General features: G+C 37.0%; 1 protein-coding gene across 2 annotated transcripts; it reads right to left on the bottom strand.

The window, feature by feature from the left end:
- Positions 1-3,836: 3,836 nt before the first annotated feature.
- Positions 3,837-20,331, bottom strand: LOC121419052 (tyrosyl-DNA phosphodiesterase 2-like). Of its 2 annotated transcripts, none has more exons than XM_041613344.1 (5): positions 20,193-20,331; positions 14,311-14,464; positions 13,595-13,811; positions 5,595-5,765; positions 3,837-4,416 (listed from the first exon to the last, which is right to left on the bottom strand). In XM_041613344.1, coding segments are annotated over exons 1-5 (849 nt in total). In that variant the 5' UTR covers positions 20,194-20,331; the 3' UTR covers positions 3,837-4,110. The 2 variants fall into 2 exon arrangements, with proteins under 2 accessions (XP_041469278.1, XP_041469286.1); XM_041613352.1 differs by having other exon boundaries at positions 20,196-20,331.
- Positions 20,332-20,353: the final 22 nt, after the last annotated feature.

Genomic DNA, 20,353 nt, shown 5'->3' with positions numbered 1-20,353 from the left:
CGGAGTGAATTTCAGAAATTGGGACCCGTCACATAAAACTAGCAATTAAAACCCACTGCACTATTCGTATAAGAGCAGGGGAAAATCCCGGTGTAGTGGTCCACCTGCACTCCCCCCAATATGTTATATCGGGAGGAGAGACCTGCGGTGACCAGTCATAGTGATTCAGTTCGCTTTTCGCCTCCAAGGCAGATGCAGGTGACGCCAAACAAATAATATTAATAAATAATAATAATTATTCATATCTACATGTACAGGTGACTGCTCAAGTTGGGGACCAGAGAAATTTGTTATAAGCTGCATGATGTTTTTAATATGCTGGGGCCCGTTGCAGAAAGAGTTGCCAAAAAATCAATCGCAAGTCTCAAATGCGCGCTGTTGATTGGTTGAAAATCAAGTTGCGCATGATTTTTAGAGTTGTGATTGATTGCAACTCTTTCTGCAATGGGCCCCAGGTCTGAAATGCTTAAAGTTAGGCGATTATTTGACTCGGGGAGGTCGACTTCTACAGTCTTCTGCATACTGTCAATGATACCCCGCCAATGGGACACATCCAATCAATTTATATGTCTCCATGGCTAATACCATTAATAAGCTTAGTTGCCATCTTTGAATAGTTATATGCAACAGGGCCCCTACAGCCCTGGAATGTGCAAGAGGCTTTTGCAAAATCAAAATAATCTTGAGCGCTGAATGCTTCTTGGTTCAGGGCCCCTGTTTCATAAAATAATAAATATAATACATAACACTTGTATAGTGCACTTCTTAATGATTAGATGTGCCAGGCACTTCAGAGCATTAGAGAAAGAAAAAAAAATCAATCTTACATTTAATACATTTGTTTTTTCAAACTCTGGGAGGGGAATTCCAAAGGGTCGGCCCCTCACGAGGAAAGGCCTGTTTACCCATAATTCATTAGAAACTGGAACCTGTAAAAGATTAGAAGATGTTAAAGATCTTGGGGGTCTTGGGGATGGAAATTATGTATCAAAGACTTATTGTAACAGGGGGAAGTTCCATTGACAATATGAAAGATCAAAAGAACTCTATGTGTTCCTTGAGTGGAAACCAGTGAAGACTTTAGTATAGGGGTGATGTGGACAAAGTTACAATATGCGCAGAGCTGCATTTTGCAACTTCTCCAATTTCCAAGTTTGAGAATATGGTAGTAGTGGTTAAGTGTTAAATCTATTGTAAATTTTTCATGACAACTGCCATGGTAACGGCTCATCAGCATATCACAATCAAGGTTTCCATGGTAGATACAATAATGGCAGAGTTACAATACTCTGGGATGTCCAAAAGTTCTAAAAGTAACAACAATATTGTGTAGCCTTGTATTCTTAAATATAAGTAAAACATCAATGACTGACAGTGACAAGTGCTTTTTCTAATATAGTTTAATATAAAAACTGAGTAATTATGTGTCTACTGATTTAGTATCGGTAAACAAATTAAATTGGTAAGAGAAGTTAACACGAATATACTCCTTATTCTACATTACACATGTAGCAGACAACTCCAGTGAATGTTGGAAAAAAACCCAGAAAAAACCATGTGGATTAATGAAAGTGAATTATTTATACAGCATACAGCACCATGGGCTGAAAGTATAAAAAAGTAGCAATTGCTGGCCTTTTGCTTGAATCAGTTTACATAACAGAATTGCTGGGTCCTGTTTTATAAATATTTGTTATAATACACATTTAAAGGGGAAGTTCACCATGAAGAAAACTTTGTCGTGAAAATAGCAGAAAAAATAGTAAAAAATATTGGTGAAGGTTTGAGGAAAATCCGTTAGAGTAAGAAAGTTATTAGAGTTCAAAATTTTGGATTTGTGACGTCATAAACGAGCAGCTGCCCCATGTGTTATGTAATATAAAATGTATGAATTTCAAATTTTGTATGGTTCCTGATGCCTTAATTTTGTTTTCTTTTCATGATCGGGTATGAAATGATTTGTCTATTGATATACAAAAGTTACAGTGAAAACCATTTTCAATTTTCTGAGAAAATGACATTTCATTGATTTTTTTACCATTCGCTATGTAGGAATGCTGCTCGCATATGACGTCACAAATCAAATAATTGAAATTCTAATAACTTTTTAATTATTGGATGAATTTTTCTCACACCTTCGGCAATATTTTTTATTATTTTTTCTGCTATTTTTACAATAAACTTTTTGTCAGGGTGAACTTCCCCTTTAACTTTTTTAACAAGTTTACTATAAGCAAATCAAATTGAATGATTTCAGTAGCTTTAATCTGTTATTGCAAATTTGTTATCATATGAAACAGGCACCCAATTTCCAGGTCATCAAAAAATTGCTATGATAGCAACTCTTGCTGGAATACCACCTTTCATTGGAAGGGCCAATAAAAACCCCCAGAATTTTCACTAATGTCATGGGAGCTGAAATGCCAGCAAGGCTTGCTGGAATAGCAATTTTTCATGGAATGGAGCCCTTAACCACTTAGTCTCATTCAAAGACAGCATGAAAAAGCTCAACAACAGCTATGAAAGGATTCTATGAAGTCAATAGGATATGTCATGTGGAATTGGAATATGCTGCAAAGCAGTGTTTCCACTTTGAAGGAAATTTCCTGAATTATGCGAAATCCGGATCATTTTCAGGAAATTAAAAATTCCAGGAAATTCTGGGAAATCAGAAAATTAAAATTTAACATAGAAACTTTCTATATTCATGTTATATTCAAAGAATTGTTTGTTTCATATGTAGCTCAAAATTTTCTGTTTGCGCTCCGTGCTACATTACGAAAATTTCCCGTTTGATTCTCGACTGCACTTCGGACTGCAAACTGCGGTCGTATACCCCATTTTTCGTTTGGAAAATCTCAAACAACATTTCCAACCCCGATAAACCCATCTTGGCCAGGTAATCCCCTTGTCTCAATTTCACCACCACGGGCCAGCCAAACGAGCGTTGAGCCAAGGACGAAATGATAAACAACAGCTGTGCTATTACGTAAGACTTGTCTGCCTGTAGAAGGATCTTCGGAATGAAATTATTGTATTCGATATTAATCACGTTTTCAAAGGCATATTACATTCAGACATCCAATACTAGTCCATTTTCAATTTCGAACGAAGAAAATCGACCTCGAAATAAGGAAAGTAAGCGAATAAAAAAGAAAGAAAGAAAGGAAGAAAAAAGTTTCTATCAACGCGTGTATATGGAACTCCATGCACTCACCAGAACTACACACATTGCAATCCATCGTGTGTGGCCCCCTGCTGTGACCGTTGATGCTGGGGTGTATTATCTTCGGACCGAGGTCAAGAAACAGGTGTTTCTATACTTAAATTTCATGCTTGAGGGCAATAGGGTTTGTAGAACTGGGAGAAGAGATTTGATGATAAGGGAAACTGGGGTATACTGCTCTTCAAAGCAAGATTTTCGTCATGAGCATTTTGTAATTTTGTTGCTATTTTTTAAAAGTGCATTCAAGAAAAAAAGGTTAAATTTCTTGATTTTGGTCACTTGGACCAACTTTAGACTCACTTTGTTAATGTCCGATTTTTAATGAAAAATAAAATTTGAAAATTCGAGGAAATGTCTATGAATTTCGGGAAATTTGAGATACAGTTTCGGGAAACACTGCTGCAAAGGCAAGGGAAATGGCAGCTAAACAGCCACTCAACACCTGTGCGCACAATCTAATTGCATTCAACATGAATTTTGAAGAACATTATTTTTACGCTCAACTGTATTTTTGACGACTTACAGCGTTTGTTTACCAAGGACTTAAGGAATGCTTTCCTATACTCAGGAAATTTGGTCTCAAATATATTTCATGCACACCTAGAAAATTTCCCCACAATGCACCACATGAAATTGGTTTGTCTGCCTTGCTGGTCTCTGATAGAGCTTAGTCCATCACTTGATGAGGGTTTTGACCTTAAAGGTTAGTTCAGACTTTCCTATGACCCAGGAAAAAATAAAGCCAATCATCTGAATACTTGAAAATATAATCTTAAGCGGAGGCAATGCTTGACCGATCAGCGAAGGCGATCTAGGCAGTCTGTCAAGGTCACATTGAGCAAGTGATGGAGCACTGAAACTTCCAGTGTTGAATATGACCCAAGTCACATTTCTCCAGGCAAAATATCAAAGTCACACACAATCCCGTAGTGGTCACTAGGGAACCGTCCACAGCCCGGCAGTCTGTCTTTGCCGATCAGTGTGAAAGAACTTATGCTCAAGTTTGTACAGTGTCCCGCTGCGGGTCGTATGTAGAGGCGATCAAAGCGGATTTTGGGTTTGTAACGTCCCGATTCCCAATCCAGATTGTCGTTGGTGGTGGTGTCCCAGGTGAACTTTGTCTTAGGATCAGCTCCGCAGGCTTCCCATAAGTCTATGATTCCTTTAGGCACTCCACCCATGCTGGTAATCTATAACGAAGAAAGAATAGATACAACAAGTCTCTACCAAAAATTTTGATCATATCAATGAAAGTATTAGCTTTTGCCAAATTCTACCTCCACGTCCAGGTAAGTCTTTAAATATCCGTTTTGAAGCGAAATGGAAGATGAAAATACGAATTCATAAGAGGTTATACCCCCTCCCATTCTTTCAAGCATAAGCTACACAGAATGTTAGCACATTATGTACTCTTTAGGTGCATACATTGGCAACAAACACATTTTACATGTGTACAAAATACACATTTTTAGTGTGCTTAAAAATCTTGGAAGGTGTTCTGTCCCTCCCAAGTTTAAACAATTTGTATGATTTCACAGCGAAAAGACAAGTTTCAGAATGTCTGTTATTAGATTTGATGACATGTCCACTTGCTCAGGAGTGTTTCATATCACAACTTAACCCATTTGGTCTAATTGCCACTTAGTCTAACTGTTGTATGGTTTAATACTCACTTGGGCTGTGATATCTGAGATATAGGCTCGTATTCTGAAGTCAGGTTTAACCTAGACGACTCAAAAATTCTTTTTATATTGCATTTTTCTTATATTTACTATTTTGTTTCCTTTTGCTTTCATAATGAAGAAATATATTTCAAAATACTCCAGTTATCATTCCCGGACAATTTGAGTGTCATATGAGTTAATAAACTGGATGGGTACTGTTAGGGATTTGTGGTCCATTGGCTATCCGTAGTTAAACCAAAACTTTAAACCAGGGTTTAATTCAAACCAGAGCTTAGAATACAGGCCATATAGTCTAATTTGCACTTTGTCAAATAACAATTTGGTTGATAAACAGTTCATCTAATCAGCAGGTAGACCAAGTGGGTTATAGCTAAAATGGGTATAGCTCTCCATAAGGTTCCTCTGATTGGTATGATGACATGACAAAACATTCATTTTCCACAACCAACAAATTTTACCTGCTTTTGGTAAGGTTTCACTTGCTGATCTTCAAAACTTACTTTGACCTTAATCCTCATTCTGAACCAAAAACTCTATCGCAATCATTACCTTGACATTATGTTTTAAGAGGGACAAGCAGAGGAGCGATTGTTGCAAGAACAATTGTTGCAGGAGCAAACTTGCGTCTCATTATCATGGAAAATAGACCAAACAAAAATAAAAAGAAACACAAAATTTCAAACCTCTTTATCTCTGAGATTAGTATCCCCTCCAAAGATTACTACTCTGTCAGGGTCCTGGATCTGCACCTCTCCTAAAGCCTGCTGGAACTGTGCCTGACGCTCAGCCTGTGCTGGGGCAGTGCTCTCAAGGTGTGTGTTAAGGAGAGATATGTACATATTCTTGTAACAAGCCTGAAAGGAAATGAAGAAATGAATGATCATAACAATGCACAATCAATAAATCGATCAATCACTCACCACATTTCTCAGACTTTAGATTTTCTGCCCCATATTCCAGCTATTGACTATTTATCCATGCAGTTTGAACTTTAGAGCTTCACATGCATTGAGGAACAGAGGTTTCAAATCTTTCCCCCACCAACTTGTCCAACAGATCCTTAAACCTTGGCTTCCACTATTCAAGTTGGCAGCCAGTTCTAGTCCGATATTCTCCTAAGCTCTTATATCTAGATTCAATTGTTTAGTGGAAAGTTTTTAACTTGTGTCCTCTTTTTGATGAATTGATTGCAGGTGCCAAGATTGTAGAATTAACAAATTATTCAACCAGTAAATCAGTCACTTATCTATTCATTCAGTCATGAAGCAATCAAAAGCTGAAAGACCCTGGACACCACTTTGAACAGTTCATGTTCTGGCTTCCGCAGTAAAATATAAATTATACTCCATAAATAGACAGACAAGCTGACTGATGTCTTATAATAATAAGCTTCATAGCTTGCTCACTAGACAGCAGGCACTGTGGCAATGACCACAACAATGTTCTGTTACATATATGAATAATTGTAAAAGAATTTTAAAAGGCAATTACATTTATCTATTAGTTATTTCCCTTTAAGGATAGCCAAGAATTGTAAAGAACATTCCAGGATGTCTTTCGAGTTTTATTGTTGAATAAGGAAAAGCCAAACAATAGAATTGTATTGGTAGTGGAAATGAATAGGCTTAGGTATTTTGTTTACACTGTTGATTTCAATGAGGTCATTCAAGAGTGTTCTGGATTTTGACTGCTCCTGAAAGGAGAAAGTTCTTTTGGAAGACAATTCTAGAAGCTTGTAGATTAGTCGAAATTTGAGAATGACCTAGAACACTTGTAATTAGTATAAAAGCTGCAGATTTTTCAAGATGATCATCACATCATATTAGATCACACCATCACATCATATGAGAGCAGGAGATCACATCACATCATATGAGATCACTTCACCAGATCAGATCAGAGTAGTTTATGCATCAATGAACTGTTTGCAGTTATTTTGAGAAATTATCAGTTCTCATCGAGATCATCAACATCATCAACCTGTTCAATGAACACGCTTCAACCCATGGATTGCTGAAATTGACTGTTAATCATCATCAACATCGTCTTCACGGACATTTCAACTCGTTGCAGTGACTCTTATTATTCATCGGACTTCAACATCAGTTTCATCATCGCCATCATTGTGAATTCTCGCCAGTCAACTGGGATTTTTATCATTTGGATTATTACTTGGATATAGCATCATCACTTCGGGATTTTACATCGGACACTTCAAGAGATTTATGTAAGATCATTATTTGTTTTATTTATGTATAATTATTTCCTGTAATAAAAAAAAAAGGAAATTTAAATAAAATTTTTATTGTTATTTGTTGCAGTATCGTAACAAATAATTTTGGGGGCTTGTCCGGGAAACAAAAACCAAATTTGTACAAGCCAGTTTGAAACTAAAACCAGTTGTCCGGGAAACGGAAACCAAATTTGTACAAGCCAAGGCAATTTGAAACGGAAACCAAATTTGTACAAGCCAAGGCAATTTGAAACGAAAACCAAATTTAAAGCCAATTTGAAATTAAAACCAGTTTTTCAGGAAACAAAAGCCAATTTGAATTGGAAACATTTTGGAAAGTTCTAGAATATACTGTACTGTGTTATTACGTGCTTGTATTTGTGTATATTCACTATGGCTACATTTGATGTTGAAGAATTTCTTGCAATGACAGAATTGTCATATGATCATTTGAAGTCACTGAAGAAAGATGATTTGATAACAGTTTGTGATCATTTGGGTGTATCTCTAGCCCCAGGTTTAAAGAAGGCAGAGATAATTGACTTGTTAGCTAGTCACATGAAGCTTACAGAGGAGCCTGAAACTTCTATCAATATGTCAGAGGATGCTCAGATCCAACTGGCAAACATTGAATTGGAAAAGGAAAGAATCAAAGAAAACCTTGAAATGGAGAAAATAAACATTGAAAAGGAGAGAATGAGATTGGAGTACCAGTTAAAGTTGAAAGAAATGGAGTTAGCTCATGCAAATACTAACTCTGCGAAAGATAAATCTCCCCAAGTCTTTGATGTGGCGAAAAACATTCGCCTTGTGCCAAAATTTGATGAAGAGGGAGTTGATACATATTTTGTGTCATTTGAAAAAGTGGCCAAGAGACTGAATTGGCCCGAGGAATACTGGACTCTTCTCCTCCAAAGTGTTTTCGTTGGAAAGGCTGCAAAAGTCTATTCTTCACTCTCTGAAACGCAATCATATGACTATGCTACAGTAAAAGAAACAATTCTCAATGCATATGAGTTGGTACCAGAAGCGTACAGACATAAATTTAGGAACATGCAAAGACAAACAGGCCAGACGTATGTTGAATTTGCTAGGGAACAAGAAATGATGTTCGATAAGTGGTACAGATCACTGAAAGTTGACAAAGATTTTGTTCACCTTAGGGAAGTTGTCCTCCTAGAAGAATTCAAAAAGAGTCTTCCTTTTGGCATTAAATCTCACTTAGATGACCATAGAGTTACTGAAGTCAGAAAAGCAGCCATAGTAGCTGATGAATTTGAGGTCACACATAAAGGTAGTGGAGATAGGCCTCCTTTCAAGAATTATTGGAAAAAGAAAGGTAAAGGGTCATTTGAATCCCACAATAAACCTAGTGAGGGAAAATATGCAAGCAAGGACAAAGACGCTAATAAGGATCAGGCTAGTGGGGGCACAGAATCAACCAAACGGTCTGAGAGTCGTAGTTCCAAAATTTGTACTCATTGTCATAAATCGGGACATTTGAAAGAATCATGTTGGAAATTGGTTGGAATGCCAACCAAAACTAAGAAAGACATGGGTTTTGTCAAGCAAACAAGTGTTCCCTCGATGGAGTTTGTTCCATCAGAGCCCAATCAAGATGTTGAGAGTGTTTCTCTGGTATTTGCTGATAAAGTCAAACAGGTTGATGAAACTTTTAGAAGTTTTTTGCATGATGGTGAAGTATCCCCTTGTTCGACTGGTGCTGCTGGTAGGTCAGTGGTGATCCTTAGGGATACAGGGGCTGCACAGTCCCTGATGGTGCCAGGTGATTCGGCTCTTCCTCTGGAGAGTTCAGAAAAGGCCAACGTCTTAGTTCAAGGTATTGGCCCAAATTTCATGTCGGTCCCTTTGCATAAGGTCGACTTAAAGTGTGACCTAGTTAGTGGTCCTGTGACTGTTGGTGTCGTTCCAGAATTACCCATGAAAGGTGTTGATTTCTTGTTAGGTAACGACTTGGCTGGAGATAAAGTTGTTGCATCTCCAGTGGTTTCGGAAAAGCCTGTTGAGGTAGCTGAAACTGAATTGTTGCAGGAAGATTTTCCAGGGATTTTCCCGGATTGTGTTGTTACTAGGTCTCAGACTCGTAGAGCTGAAAAGGATGATGCGGAATCTGCTGATGTAAAGGAGAGTACTGATGTCTGGTTAGCTGAAACCTTTTTCAAGGATTTGAATGGGGATAGTGTTGAAGGCTCTGTTGCTAACAATGATAGTTTGTTTAGTAAATCCTCCCTTGTACAGGCACAACAGGCAGACCCAGAATTAAAAAGCTTGTCACAAAAAGCATGTTCTGAGGCTGAGGCTGATAAGGTTCCTGAGTGCTTTTATGTCAAAGATGACATTTTGATGAGGAAATGGAGACCTCCCCGGAGACCAGCTGATGAAGATTGGTGTATAATTCACCAGGTTGTAGTTCCTCCTTGTTACCGCACAGATATTCTGAAAATGGCTCATGAGTTACCTATGGCAGGTCATGTCGGTATTCGGAAGACAGAATTATGAGGCATTTCTATTGGCCTAAGATGCACAAAGATGTTGTGCATTTCTGTAAGACATGTCATACATGTCAGATTATTGGTAAGGCACAGCCTTCTATCAAGCCTGCTCCATTGATACCCATTCCTGCATTTGATGAACCTTTTACTAGGGTTCTTGTTGATTGTGTCGGACCCTTACCCAGAACTAGGTCGGGTCACAGATTTCTCCTGACGATTATGGACTTGTCTACACGGTTTCCAGAGGCGATACCTTTGAGAAGTATCACTGCAAAGACAGTGGTGCAGGCGTTAGTGCAGTTTTTCACTAGGTACGGTCTGCCGAAGGAAATTCAATCTGATCAAGGGTCAAATTTCATGTCAGGAATATTTCAGCAAGTTATGAAGGAGTTGGGAATAAAGCAGATTAAGTCTTCTGCTTATCACCCACAGTCCCAAGGAGCGTTAGAACGCTATCATCAGACTTTGAAGACCATGATTAGGGCTTATTGTGAAGACTATCCCGATGACTGGGATAAAGGGATCTCATTCCTACTGTTTGCAACCAGGGATTCCCCGAATGAGTCCACAGGTTTCAGTCCATTTGAATTGGTCTATGGTCATGAGGTTAGGGGTCCTCTAAAGCTTATCAAAGAGAGGTTTATGGTTCAGGATGATGATGTAAACCTTCTAGACTATGTGTTAAAGTTTAGAGAAAGGCTCTCAAAAGCTTGTGATGTGGCTAAGGAACACTTGAAAGAGTCGCAGGAAAAAATGAAAGCTCAAGCTGACAAAAATGCAAAAGAGCGAAGTTTCAAGCCTGGAGACAAAGCATTAGTGTTGTTGCCTTTGCAAGGTGAGCCCTTGAAAGCTAGGTTTAGTGGTCCCTACATAGTCAAAAAGAAATTAAATGATGTCAACTATGTGATCAGTACCCCTGATCGAAGAAAGTCTCAAAGAGTTTGTCATGTAAACATGTTAAAAGAATACTTTGAGCGAGAGGCTAGTCAGCCAATAGGTACAACACAGGTCAAAGAAGAAGAAAAACATGTAAATGTACATGAAGAAGAATGTTATGGAAAGACAGATAATGAATTGTCTTATACAGATGTATCCAAGAACGAACCATGTGGTGTAAAGTTATCTAACTCAGAGATGTTAGGAAATATGGATGAGGCATTAAAACACCTGCCTGAAGATCAAAGAAATGATATATCTGGCCTGTTAAGAGAATATGAGAATGTATGTAAAGACAAACCAGGTCGTACACCTTTAACTGTACATGACGTAGACATAGGTGTTGTAAGACCTATCAAACAGAATCCTTATAGGCTCAATCCAAGCAAGTTGGAAATGGTGAATAAGGAAATACAGTTTATGTTAGATAATGACATAATCGAACCGAGTCAGAGTAGTTGGAGTTCTCCCATTGTAATGGTTCCAAAGCCAGACGGCTCTCAGAGATTTTGCATTGATTACCGAAAGGTAAATGCAGTAACTAAGACTGACTCGTATCCAATTCCTAGGTTAGAAGATTGTATTGATAGGGTTGGAAATTCTGCCTATATCACAAAGATAGACTTGCTTAAAGGATATTGGCAAGTGCCACTGACTGACCGAGCCAAAGAGATATCAGCCTTTGTTACACCTGAAGGCTTGTTTCAATGCAAAGTCATGCCTTTTGGAATGAAAAATGCACCAGCAACCTTCCAAAGGTTGACAAATCAAGTGATTGCCGGACTTGACAATTGTGTCGTATACATTGACGACATCCTAGTATACAGTGATACTTGGAATGATCATCTGAATCATTTGCGAGCACTGTTTGACAGGCTGGACAAAGCCAATCTAGTAGTGAATCTGATGAAAAGTGAATTTGCCAAGGCAAAGGTTACATATCTTGGTCATGTGGTTGGTCAAGGGCAAGTGCTACCAAGAGAAGCCAAGATACAAGCTATCTTAGACTTCCCAATTCCCACAACTAAGAAAGAATTGCTCAGATTCTTAGGTATGAGTGGCTTCTACAGGAAATTTGTTCCAAATTTCAGTACAGTGGTTAGTCCTCTGACAAACCTGCTGAAGGCAAAAGTGAAGTATGCTTGGTCTGACGAATGTCAAAGATCATTTGAGAAATTAAAGGCCATTTTGGTGAATGAGCCTGTTTTGGCAGCTCCAAACTTCACAAAGCCATTCAAAGTAGCTATTGATGCATGTGATGTTGGAGTAGGAGCAGTATTGCTCCAAGAAGATGAAGAAGGCATCGAAAAACCAGTGTGCTACTTCTCTAAGAAACTCAATCGGTTTCAAAAGAAATACTCAACTATTGAAAAAGAGGCCCTGAGTCTCGTACTAGCCCTTCAGCAGTTTGAGGTGTATCTAACCAATGGAGAGATTACAGTCTATACAGACCACAATCCTCTTGTGTTTTTGGAGAAATTCAAAACAAAGAATCAAAGACTGTACAGATGGAGCCTAATGCTCCAACCATTCCCTTTGAAAATTGTACACATAAAGGGAAAGAATAATGTAATTGCTGATGCTCTATCAAGAGTATAAAAAGTGAAATTATTCATGATTTTGACCAAGTGTGTCATTGGAAGAAAACATTTTTGATGTTCATTTATTTTTAACATGTTTGTTAAGTACTATATCTTTGTACACGATAACTGTGAACAATTTATCAAGATGAGTTTGAACAGTTAAAAGAAAAAGTAATCTTAAAGAAACCTTTACTACGGTAAAGCTTTCTTTTCCCTGGTGGGGGAGGTGTTACATATATGAATAATTGTAAAAGAATTTTAAAAGGCAATTACATTTATCTATTAGTTATTTCCCTTTAAGGATAGCCAAGAATTGTAAAGAACATTCCAGGATGTCTTTTTATTATGCAGGCCTTGCCTATTTAAAGGCCAAGGAGTTTTATTGTTGAATAAGGAAAAGCCAAACAATAGAATTGTATTGGTAGTGGAAATGAATAGGCTTAGGTATTTTGTTTACACTGTTGATTTCAATGAGGTCATTCAAGAGTGTTCTGGATTTTGACTGCTCCTGAAAGGAGAAAGTTCTTTTGGAAGACAATTCTAGAAGCTTGTAGATTAGTCGAAATTTGAGAATGACCTAGAACACTTGTAATTAGTATAAAAGCTGCAGATTTTTCAAGATGATCATCACATCATATTAGATCACACCATCACATCATATGAGAGCAGGAGATCACATCACATCATATGAGATCACTTCACCAGATCAGATCAGAGTAGTTTATGCATCAATGAACTGTTTGCAGTTATTTTGAGAAATTATCAGTTCTCATCGAGATCATCAACATCATCAACCTGTTCAATGAACACGCTTCAACCCATGGATTGCTGAAATTGACTGTTAATCATCATCAACATCGTCTTCACGGACATTTCAACTCGTTGCAGTGACTCTTATTATTCATCGGACTTCAACATCAGTTTCATCATCGCCATCATTGTGAATTCTCGCCAGTCAACTGGGATTTTTATCATTTGGATTATTACTTGGATATAGCATCATCACTTCGGGATTTTACATCGGACACTTCAAGAGATTTATGTAAGATCATTATTTGTTTTATTTATGTATAATTATTTTCTGTAATAAAAAAAAAAAGGAAACTTGAATAAAATTTTTATTGTTATTTGTTGCAGTATCGTAACAGTTCTGACATTTGACCTATCAAATTAGATGAGGGTCTCAATCCTTTAGTGACCGCTACAGTAAATTATGATGAGAAAAATAAAATATTCTACAATATTCTAGAATGAGGCACTATACTCATGCACCAAATTTTCATCTTCACAAGCAATCATCGGGCATGCCATTCTTACCACAAGCAGTGCATCCTTGGTAAACTGCCATCAGAGCTTTGCGTCCATTTATCATTACTTTTCATTAAAGAATCTCTATGTTACATACTAGTCAGACTTACATTGACCATCAGTAGGTTTCTACCCATCTGGGAGTTCACGAAAGGTTGGACCAAGCTCTTGGTGATGCGGCACTCCGTTGAATTCTTCACTAGTGTACAGGTGAAGTAACTAACTTGGTTGCCTTCATAGATGGAATACTTGGAAGACAGTCTTGCCTTGAGGATTAAGTTGGTCGAGGGAACCACCTCTTGGAGGAAGACTACATCTGGAGCTAACCTGAAGATAGAATAATGAACACAATCACCATTTTTAATTCACTGTCCCAGCAAGGCAATCTCCACAGTCTCAGCCTCAGGCACTCTCTGCCAGCTAGCATCTCTAAGACTACGACTATAATTTATGAGCAAATGTGAAAATAAAGTATGTTTGCTTTTATAAACGAAAAAAAAAACTCTTTTCACCATGCAATTACAGCTAACAATAATATAAACCAAAAGCTTCAGTCTCTGTACCATAGGTTGTTCTACTGAACTATGTTGGTTACACTTACTTACATAAACTCCAAGAAGAGACCTATAGCTATTTCTGGAAAACAATAATATTGCTTTAAATTTGACCGATAGAGAATTTATGAATAGGAATTCTGTGGAAAAAACAGGAGTTTATGCCTATTGATGTACAATCATTTCTGCAACACAAGCCCCAGATCAAAGCCTACTTGTAGTCAAGTGCATCCATTACCCCCTGGTAGAGTCATTTGATACAAAGTCCTTACTTCATTATGGTATCACAAGCTGCCATTGTCCTCTCCTCGATGTTCCTCTCATCCAGTCCGTCAATGTTCCACGATATCAAACGAAAGATATTTGAATTCTCACTGACCATGTCTGTATGCGATGATGCCATCTTGCACAATCCAAGGCTTGACACTGAGGAAACAAAGTAGATCTATAAAATAACACTGATAAAAGGATACAACGTTGTCAGACAAAAGTTAAAGGACAAGTCCACCCCAACAAAAACTTGATTTGAATAAAAAGAGAATAATTCAACAAGCATAACACTGAAAATTTAATCAAAATCGGATGTAAATTAAGAAAGTTATGGCATTTTAAAGTTTCGCTTATTTTCAACAAAATAGTTATATGAACGAGCCAGTTACATCCAAATGAGAGAGTTGATGACATCACTCACTCACTCACTATTTCTTTTGTATTTTATTATATGAAATAGGAAATATTTTTATTTTCTTGTCATTGTCATGTGAAATGAAGTTTCATTCCACCCTGAACACGTGGAATTCCATTATTTTTTTAACATTTTGTGCTTCAGGCAAGGAGGTCCTAATCGTCGAATTCGTAAAAATTGAAATATTGTATAATTCAAACAATAAAAAACAAAAGAAATAGTGAGTGAGTGACATCATCGACTCTCTCATTTGGATGTAACTGGCTCGTTCATATAACTATTTTGTTGAAAATAAGTGAAACTTTGAAATGTCATAACTTTCTTATTTTACATCCGATTTTGATGAAATTTTCAGCATTGTGCTTGTCTGATTTTTCTCTATTGATTCAAATCAACATTTTTCTGAGGTGGACTTGACCTTTAAAATGATCAGGAGAAAGAAAAACAGAATAGCCACACCACTGTAGGCCTTCCTTAGCCTTATCTTGGTCTATGAGATGGTATGCTGGCCTCATCTTTTTAAAAAATACCAGGACTATGATAAAGAGCATAACTTATCATAATAAAGAATTATACATCAAATTTAGAATGTATTTACACTAAATTTTCAATGTGCAAGAAAATGAGAGGAATAATGCAAAGAGGAAGTAATAATAATATACGGTAATTTCATTTACAAAGACATTAAGAAAAAGGAATATGAATGGCAAAAATATTGCTGCGGCAACTTGTTTTCAATGAAATCTTCACCAATCAAAATCTCTAATTTTTCTGCTTCTATCAAAAAAAACAAAAAAAATTATATTGTCATAGGGTGAACTTCCCCTGACTCTAAGCTGAATGTGGATAAGCCCCGAGGACGAATAATCCAGCCTGGATGAGTGCAATTTTAATCAGCATGCAGTTATCTTTTGACTATCAAAGGCCATAAAAGGCAAGCAAACATGCTCATCTCATAATTGCAAATGTTGAACTGTTCATTTATACCAAGCAATGTGTGTGGCTATAAATGGGCTATTTTGCAATTTTCTAGTAAAGACACCCAAGTGTGGTGCCATGGGCTGGCTGTATTATTTGTACACTGCCTTTAGAGTTTTAGACCCTATGACAACATAATTCAAACTTTTTGTCAGGGTGAACTTCCCTCCAAGAAAGCTGCACTGGTCACAGGCTATAGGCATAGCGCATCTCGAATAGTCTCGATCTTGACCCATCTTACCACCTGCATGGTCACATGCTGGAAAAAGGTGACTGGTCACTGCTGCAAAGTACTTTGGTGTCACTATCCAACAAAACATGGGCAGGGACAGTCATATCAGTGGGATCTGCAGTAAAGCCAGCAACACCCTTGGCTTCCTTTGAAGAAATCTAAAAATAAGCTCTACAAAGATCAAGGAGAGAGCTAATAAAGCCTTTTTGTGAGACCTGTGCTTGAGTAAGCCTCCTCAGTCTGGGATACTTCTACAAAGAAACATATCGATAAGCTGGAGTCTGTACAGAGACGTGCTGCACGTTTTGTTATGAACAGGTACCACAAAAACTTCAAGTGTTAGTGAGATGATCAAGACCTTCGACTGGCAGACTCTCCAGCACAGAAGAAAGATCACTTGCCACTCTCTATGCTCTTCAAAATAATCAATAACCTAGCACATTACCAAATTATGATTAACTCAAAACTTGTCCCACTACCAATCACTAACTCGCCTACATCGTTTTCAGTTAACCTTATTATGTTTTTCGGTAAGTGCTTGGAGAGAATTTACTTTTTATATTATTCAACTAAAAGTTTTGACTCATCTGACTTTACTTTGACTTGAGCATGTCAATTGTATTACACTGTTGTGGAAACAGGCCTAACAAAGTTATGGGTTTGACTAACCCAGGGAGCGGGCCAGGACTCGTCCATGTAATACTAGGCAGACATGGGTACTGTAGCGCCTGAAGGTTCTAATGTAGAAGGCGCAGAAGAAAAGAGATGAAGACAAAGAGAAAACGAACAGAATGTAAATAGAAGATCAGGAGAAAACACAAGAACTGTAATCCAGATTAATCGGTATATTGACCTATATAATCATTTACTATTGTTCATGATTGGATTGTTAAATACTTACTCAATAAATTGTGTTAATGTGAATGAAAACCAATCACAGAAGGATTCTTATTTTAGCGTGAATCAATTGTGTGTGATTGACGTATACGTGAGTTCAGTGAGAGCTACATTGGAGCACACGGAGAAGATTGATTCGGCAAGATTTGAGAGTGTGGAGTGTTTACAGTACTCTCCAAAATGGGGTAGAATGGGGTAGCAACAGCACTTTAAATAAAAGGGGTAAAAAAAATTATGCACTTATTACCTGCCAAGTAATGTTTGGACCTCATTGGTACTAGCAGTGCCCGCTGCCTAACTGGTAGTAATATTACACGAACAAGGACTCCTGGGGCCTGTTGCATGACAAGATGAGCGATACGTAGGAAAGTCCTAAGACCATTCTTCCGAGATAGGAAGATTGGCGACAAATCAGCGCTTTCCGTTTCACAGAGGCAATTTTGTCTTCCAGGTCCGCGACATTGTTTGATATTGATAGTATCAGAAATATATTTAGTCTTCATCGTCACCTAAACCTTTTATTTCGGAATGATGACTTTTCATAAAATCATTTATTTCAATAAAAGGAGATCAAATTATGTTTTATTTATTACTGATTGTAGAATTGATGCATGGACATTACTTTATGAGGTGAAAAGAGAAAAAACTTTAAAGATTCAAAAAACATAACTGAATAAAATCAAATTTTCATTATTTCCCTCATTTAGAACACGGTGTCCTTTTAGAGACACCTTTCATCGATATTTCAACAAGAGACCCTTGTTCGATATAAAAATTGATTTGACTAAGTAATTTCTACATTTTATTAGTTCAATATTCTGTATTTTTAGAGAATACTTATATGTATAATGATAATTTTGCAAATTATGCGTTAATATGTTAGTTGTTGAGGTAAAAATAGGGTTCGAATGGAGTAAACAAAATCAACAGTGTCTGATTGTATGAGACTAAAAAGGAAAATATGAGAGGCTGCGTGTGAAAAATCTAATCTTTTTATTTTATTTGTCAGATATAACGCAAGAAATAAAAATGTGAGCGCTTAGAGTATAAACATACCTCAGTTGCATGATGAGTAACCGAAGACAAGGAAAATATGAACATTAATTGCTGTAAACATGTCCAAGTGAATAAAGTAGTGCTTTGCAATAATAATTAAAACATAGAAAAAGTTGTGCAATCCACAATGGAAAAAATACTATTAACAGATATGATGCTAAAATTGGTCATATTTAATGTTGATCACTTAATTTTATTGAAGTTTATATAAGAATATACGGTTTAAGAATATACAAAATATATATGATTAACATTTCAAAGTTAAGGAGTAGAGACCACTGTGATTCTACCCTACGATTTAAAATGCACCTCTTCGTATGGACTTTCCATAATATTTTCTTTGATGAACTTATCTTCATTTGTAATGTTTGTGATGGATTAGTAAGCTATAGGCCTAATCTGTATCTTAAATTTAATTAGCTATTTTGTTACTGCAGACTTTTGTTTTGTTTCACATCTCAAGTTATCCGAAATCCAAGAATTAATTTTCATTGCTGATTAAAATTAATCTCATCAAAAAATAATAATCATAATGATAATGAAATCAAAATGAATGATTTAGCATCTTAGTTTAGTAATTTTTTTTTTTGCTGAACGTTATAAACATGTTTTTTTCCTTTTGTCCATGATTTCTTTTAAAGAAATCTGGTTTCATGTTGTTTAATTATCTATAATGAGAAAGCATAAGGGGTTAGAGAATAGAGAGATAGGTTATTTATTTTTTTAATGGAAAAGGGGTGGGGATAGGAGTAGGGAGAATAAAAGAAAACATATTTTGACAAATATTTGGGCCTACCCCCGGAGAAGTTAAAATGACATCCGTTTTTGGTCGTCTTGTCGACCTGTAATTGATGACAACGAGCCTCCATATAAAAAATAACTTGGCGCCATCCCGGCCCAGATAAAATGCAATATAACCCCCTAAAAAAATATGTTTAAAGGTGATATGTCAGTGTGGCTCGCCATAGATGCATTTTCTCTCAATGTTGATGGTGGTGGGCGGTGTGCAAAGAAGATCATGCCTACGTAGGACATGTCTGGAGGTGTCTTTCCAAGGTCTGAGGACCATTCTTTGTATCGCCCAAATCGGCTTTGTGAAACAGTTGAGCAATATGTCGTTCTTACATAGAATGGTTCTATGAAAGACCCTTTCATGGCATGCAACACTAACAGGCCTGGGGCCCGTTTCTCAACACCGTCATAAGTCTAACTTCTTGACTAAATCGGAGATAGTGAGCTACTTGTCCGCTAACCGTTTCACGAAGCCCTCTTTACCAAGATCGGGTACAACACCCTCACTAAATATTTATGACACCTCCGAACCTGTCACAACTTCTTTCTTAATGACGTAGTGGCATCACGTGGGTAGATTATGACATGCAAAAGTGCCTAGAAATTAGAAAATTATAATCTTACGTAATCAATCAAAGATGTTGAAATTACATCAAAAAACAAGTTGGATAATGCATTCTATGATCATTGTAATACAAAGAATCTGCAAAAACTGTTGGTAATACTCCACAAAACCATTCACTTTGAAATAGTAAAATAATTTATTTGATAAAGATTCTACCACGTCAGGCCATCCATAAATGGACTCGTATTTGTCGTTTTCAGACCCCTACTAACATTTTGATAAATTCTATCTCTAATCTATGCATGGAATTTGTTTTCAAATAGTAAGTTTCAGTATCTAAGATTTAAAAGAAAATTGTTAAACTATATTTTGATGATGTTTGGAATCGTAAAATACCGTATAATTATCATCATTTTACAACGAAAACCGTTATGGTTTTACTTTCGTAAACTATTAAAATTGGATATCCCGGGGGTACCCATCTCAACGTCCACATGTGATTTTTTAGTCAAGAGATCAATTATTCATAATTCCATTTTCTCAGCAATTGAATGCTCAAGTCTTCATGGTCTAAGTATGTATGGTGCATAATATACCTGTGCTTTTATTCTTAAAAGATGAAATTCCCAATTCATCACAATATTTGCAATTTTGTTATAGTTTTTCTTTTTGAAAATTATGCTATTTTGTGACTAAGGCTACATCTCGTCTGCTCTTTTTACCGATAATATCGATATCAAGGTACTTTAGTTAGGAAGCCATTCGAGAAACGGGTTTAGTAAGATTGGAACTAACTCCGTGGTTGGTGGATAAAGATATGACTAACTTGTCCAGGTGTTGAGAAACGGGCCCCTGGGGGCCGGGCTCCGGCCCGCTTCATTCACGGTTCGGAGTTCGATCCCTGGGTTAGGATTTTACATGTCCTACTACTTTATTTTCAAACTTACAATACAAGTTACAAACACAAGCTGACACAGTCAAGATCAACTCCAAGTGAATAAGAAACTTCAGGTGGTCATCAATGCATCCATCCTCACTATTAGTATTAGGCCATCCCAGATCTTATCTCTCAGTGGCAATATATTGCAGGAGCTAAAAGGGACTATTACA

Source organism: Lytechinus variegatus, chromosome 1, assembly GCF_018143015.1.
Source record: "Lytechinus variegatus isolate NC3 chromosome 1, Lvar_3.0, whole genome shotgun sequence".
NCBI classification, from domain to species: domain Eukaryota; kingdom Metazoa; phylum Echinodermata; class Echinoidea; order Temnopleuroida; family Toxopneustidae; genus Lytechinus; species Lytechinus variegatus.
Note: the sequence above shows the minus strand (reverse complement) of the source record. Positions and strands in the feature narration are given on the sequence as shown.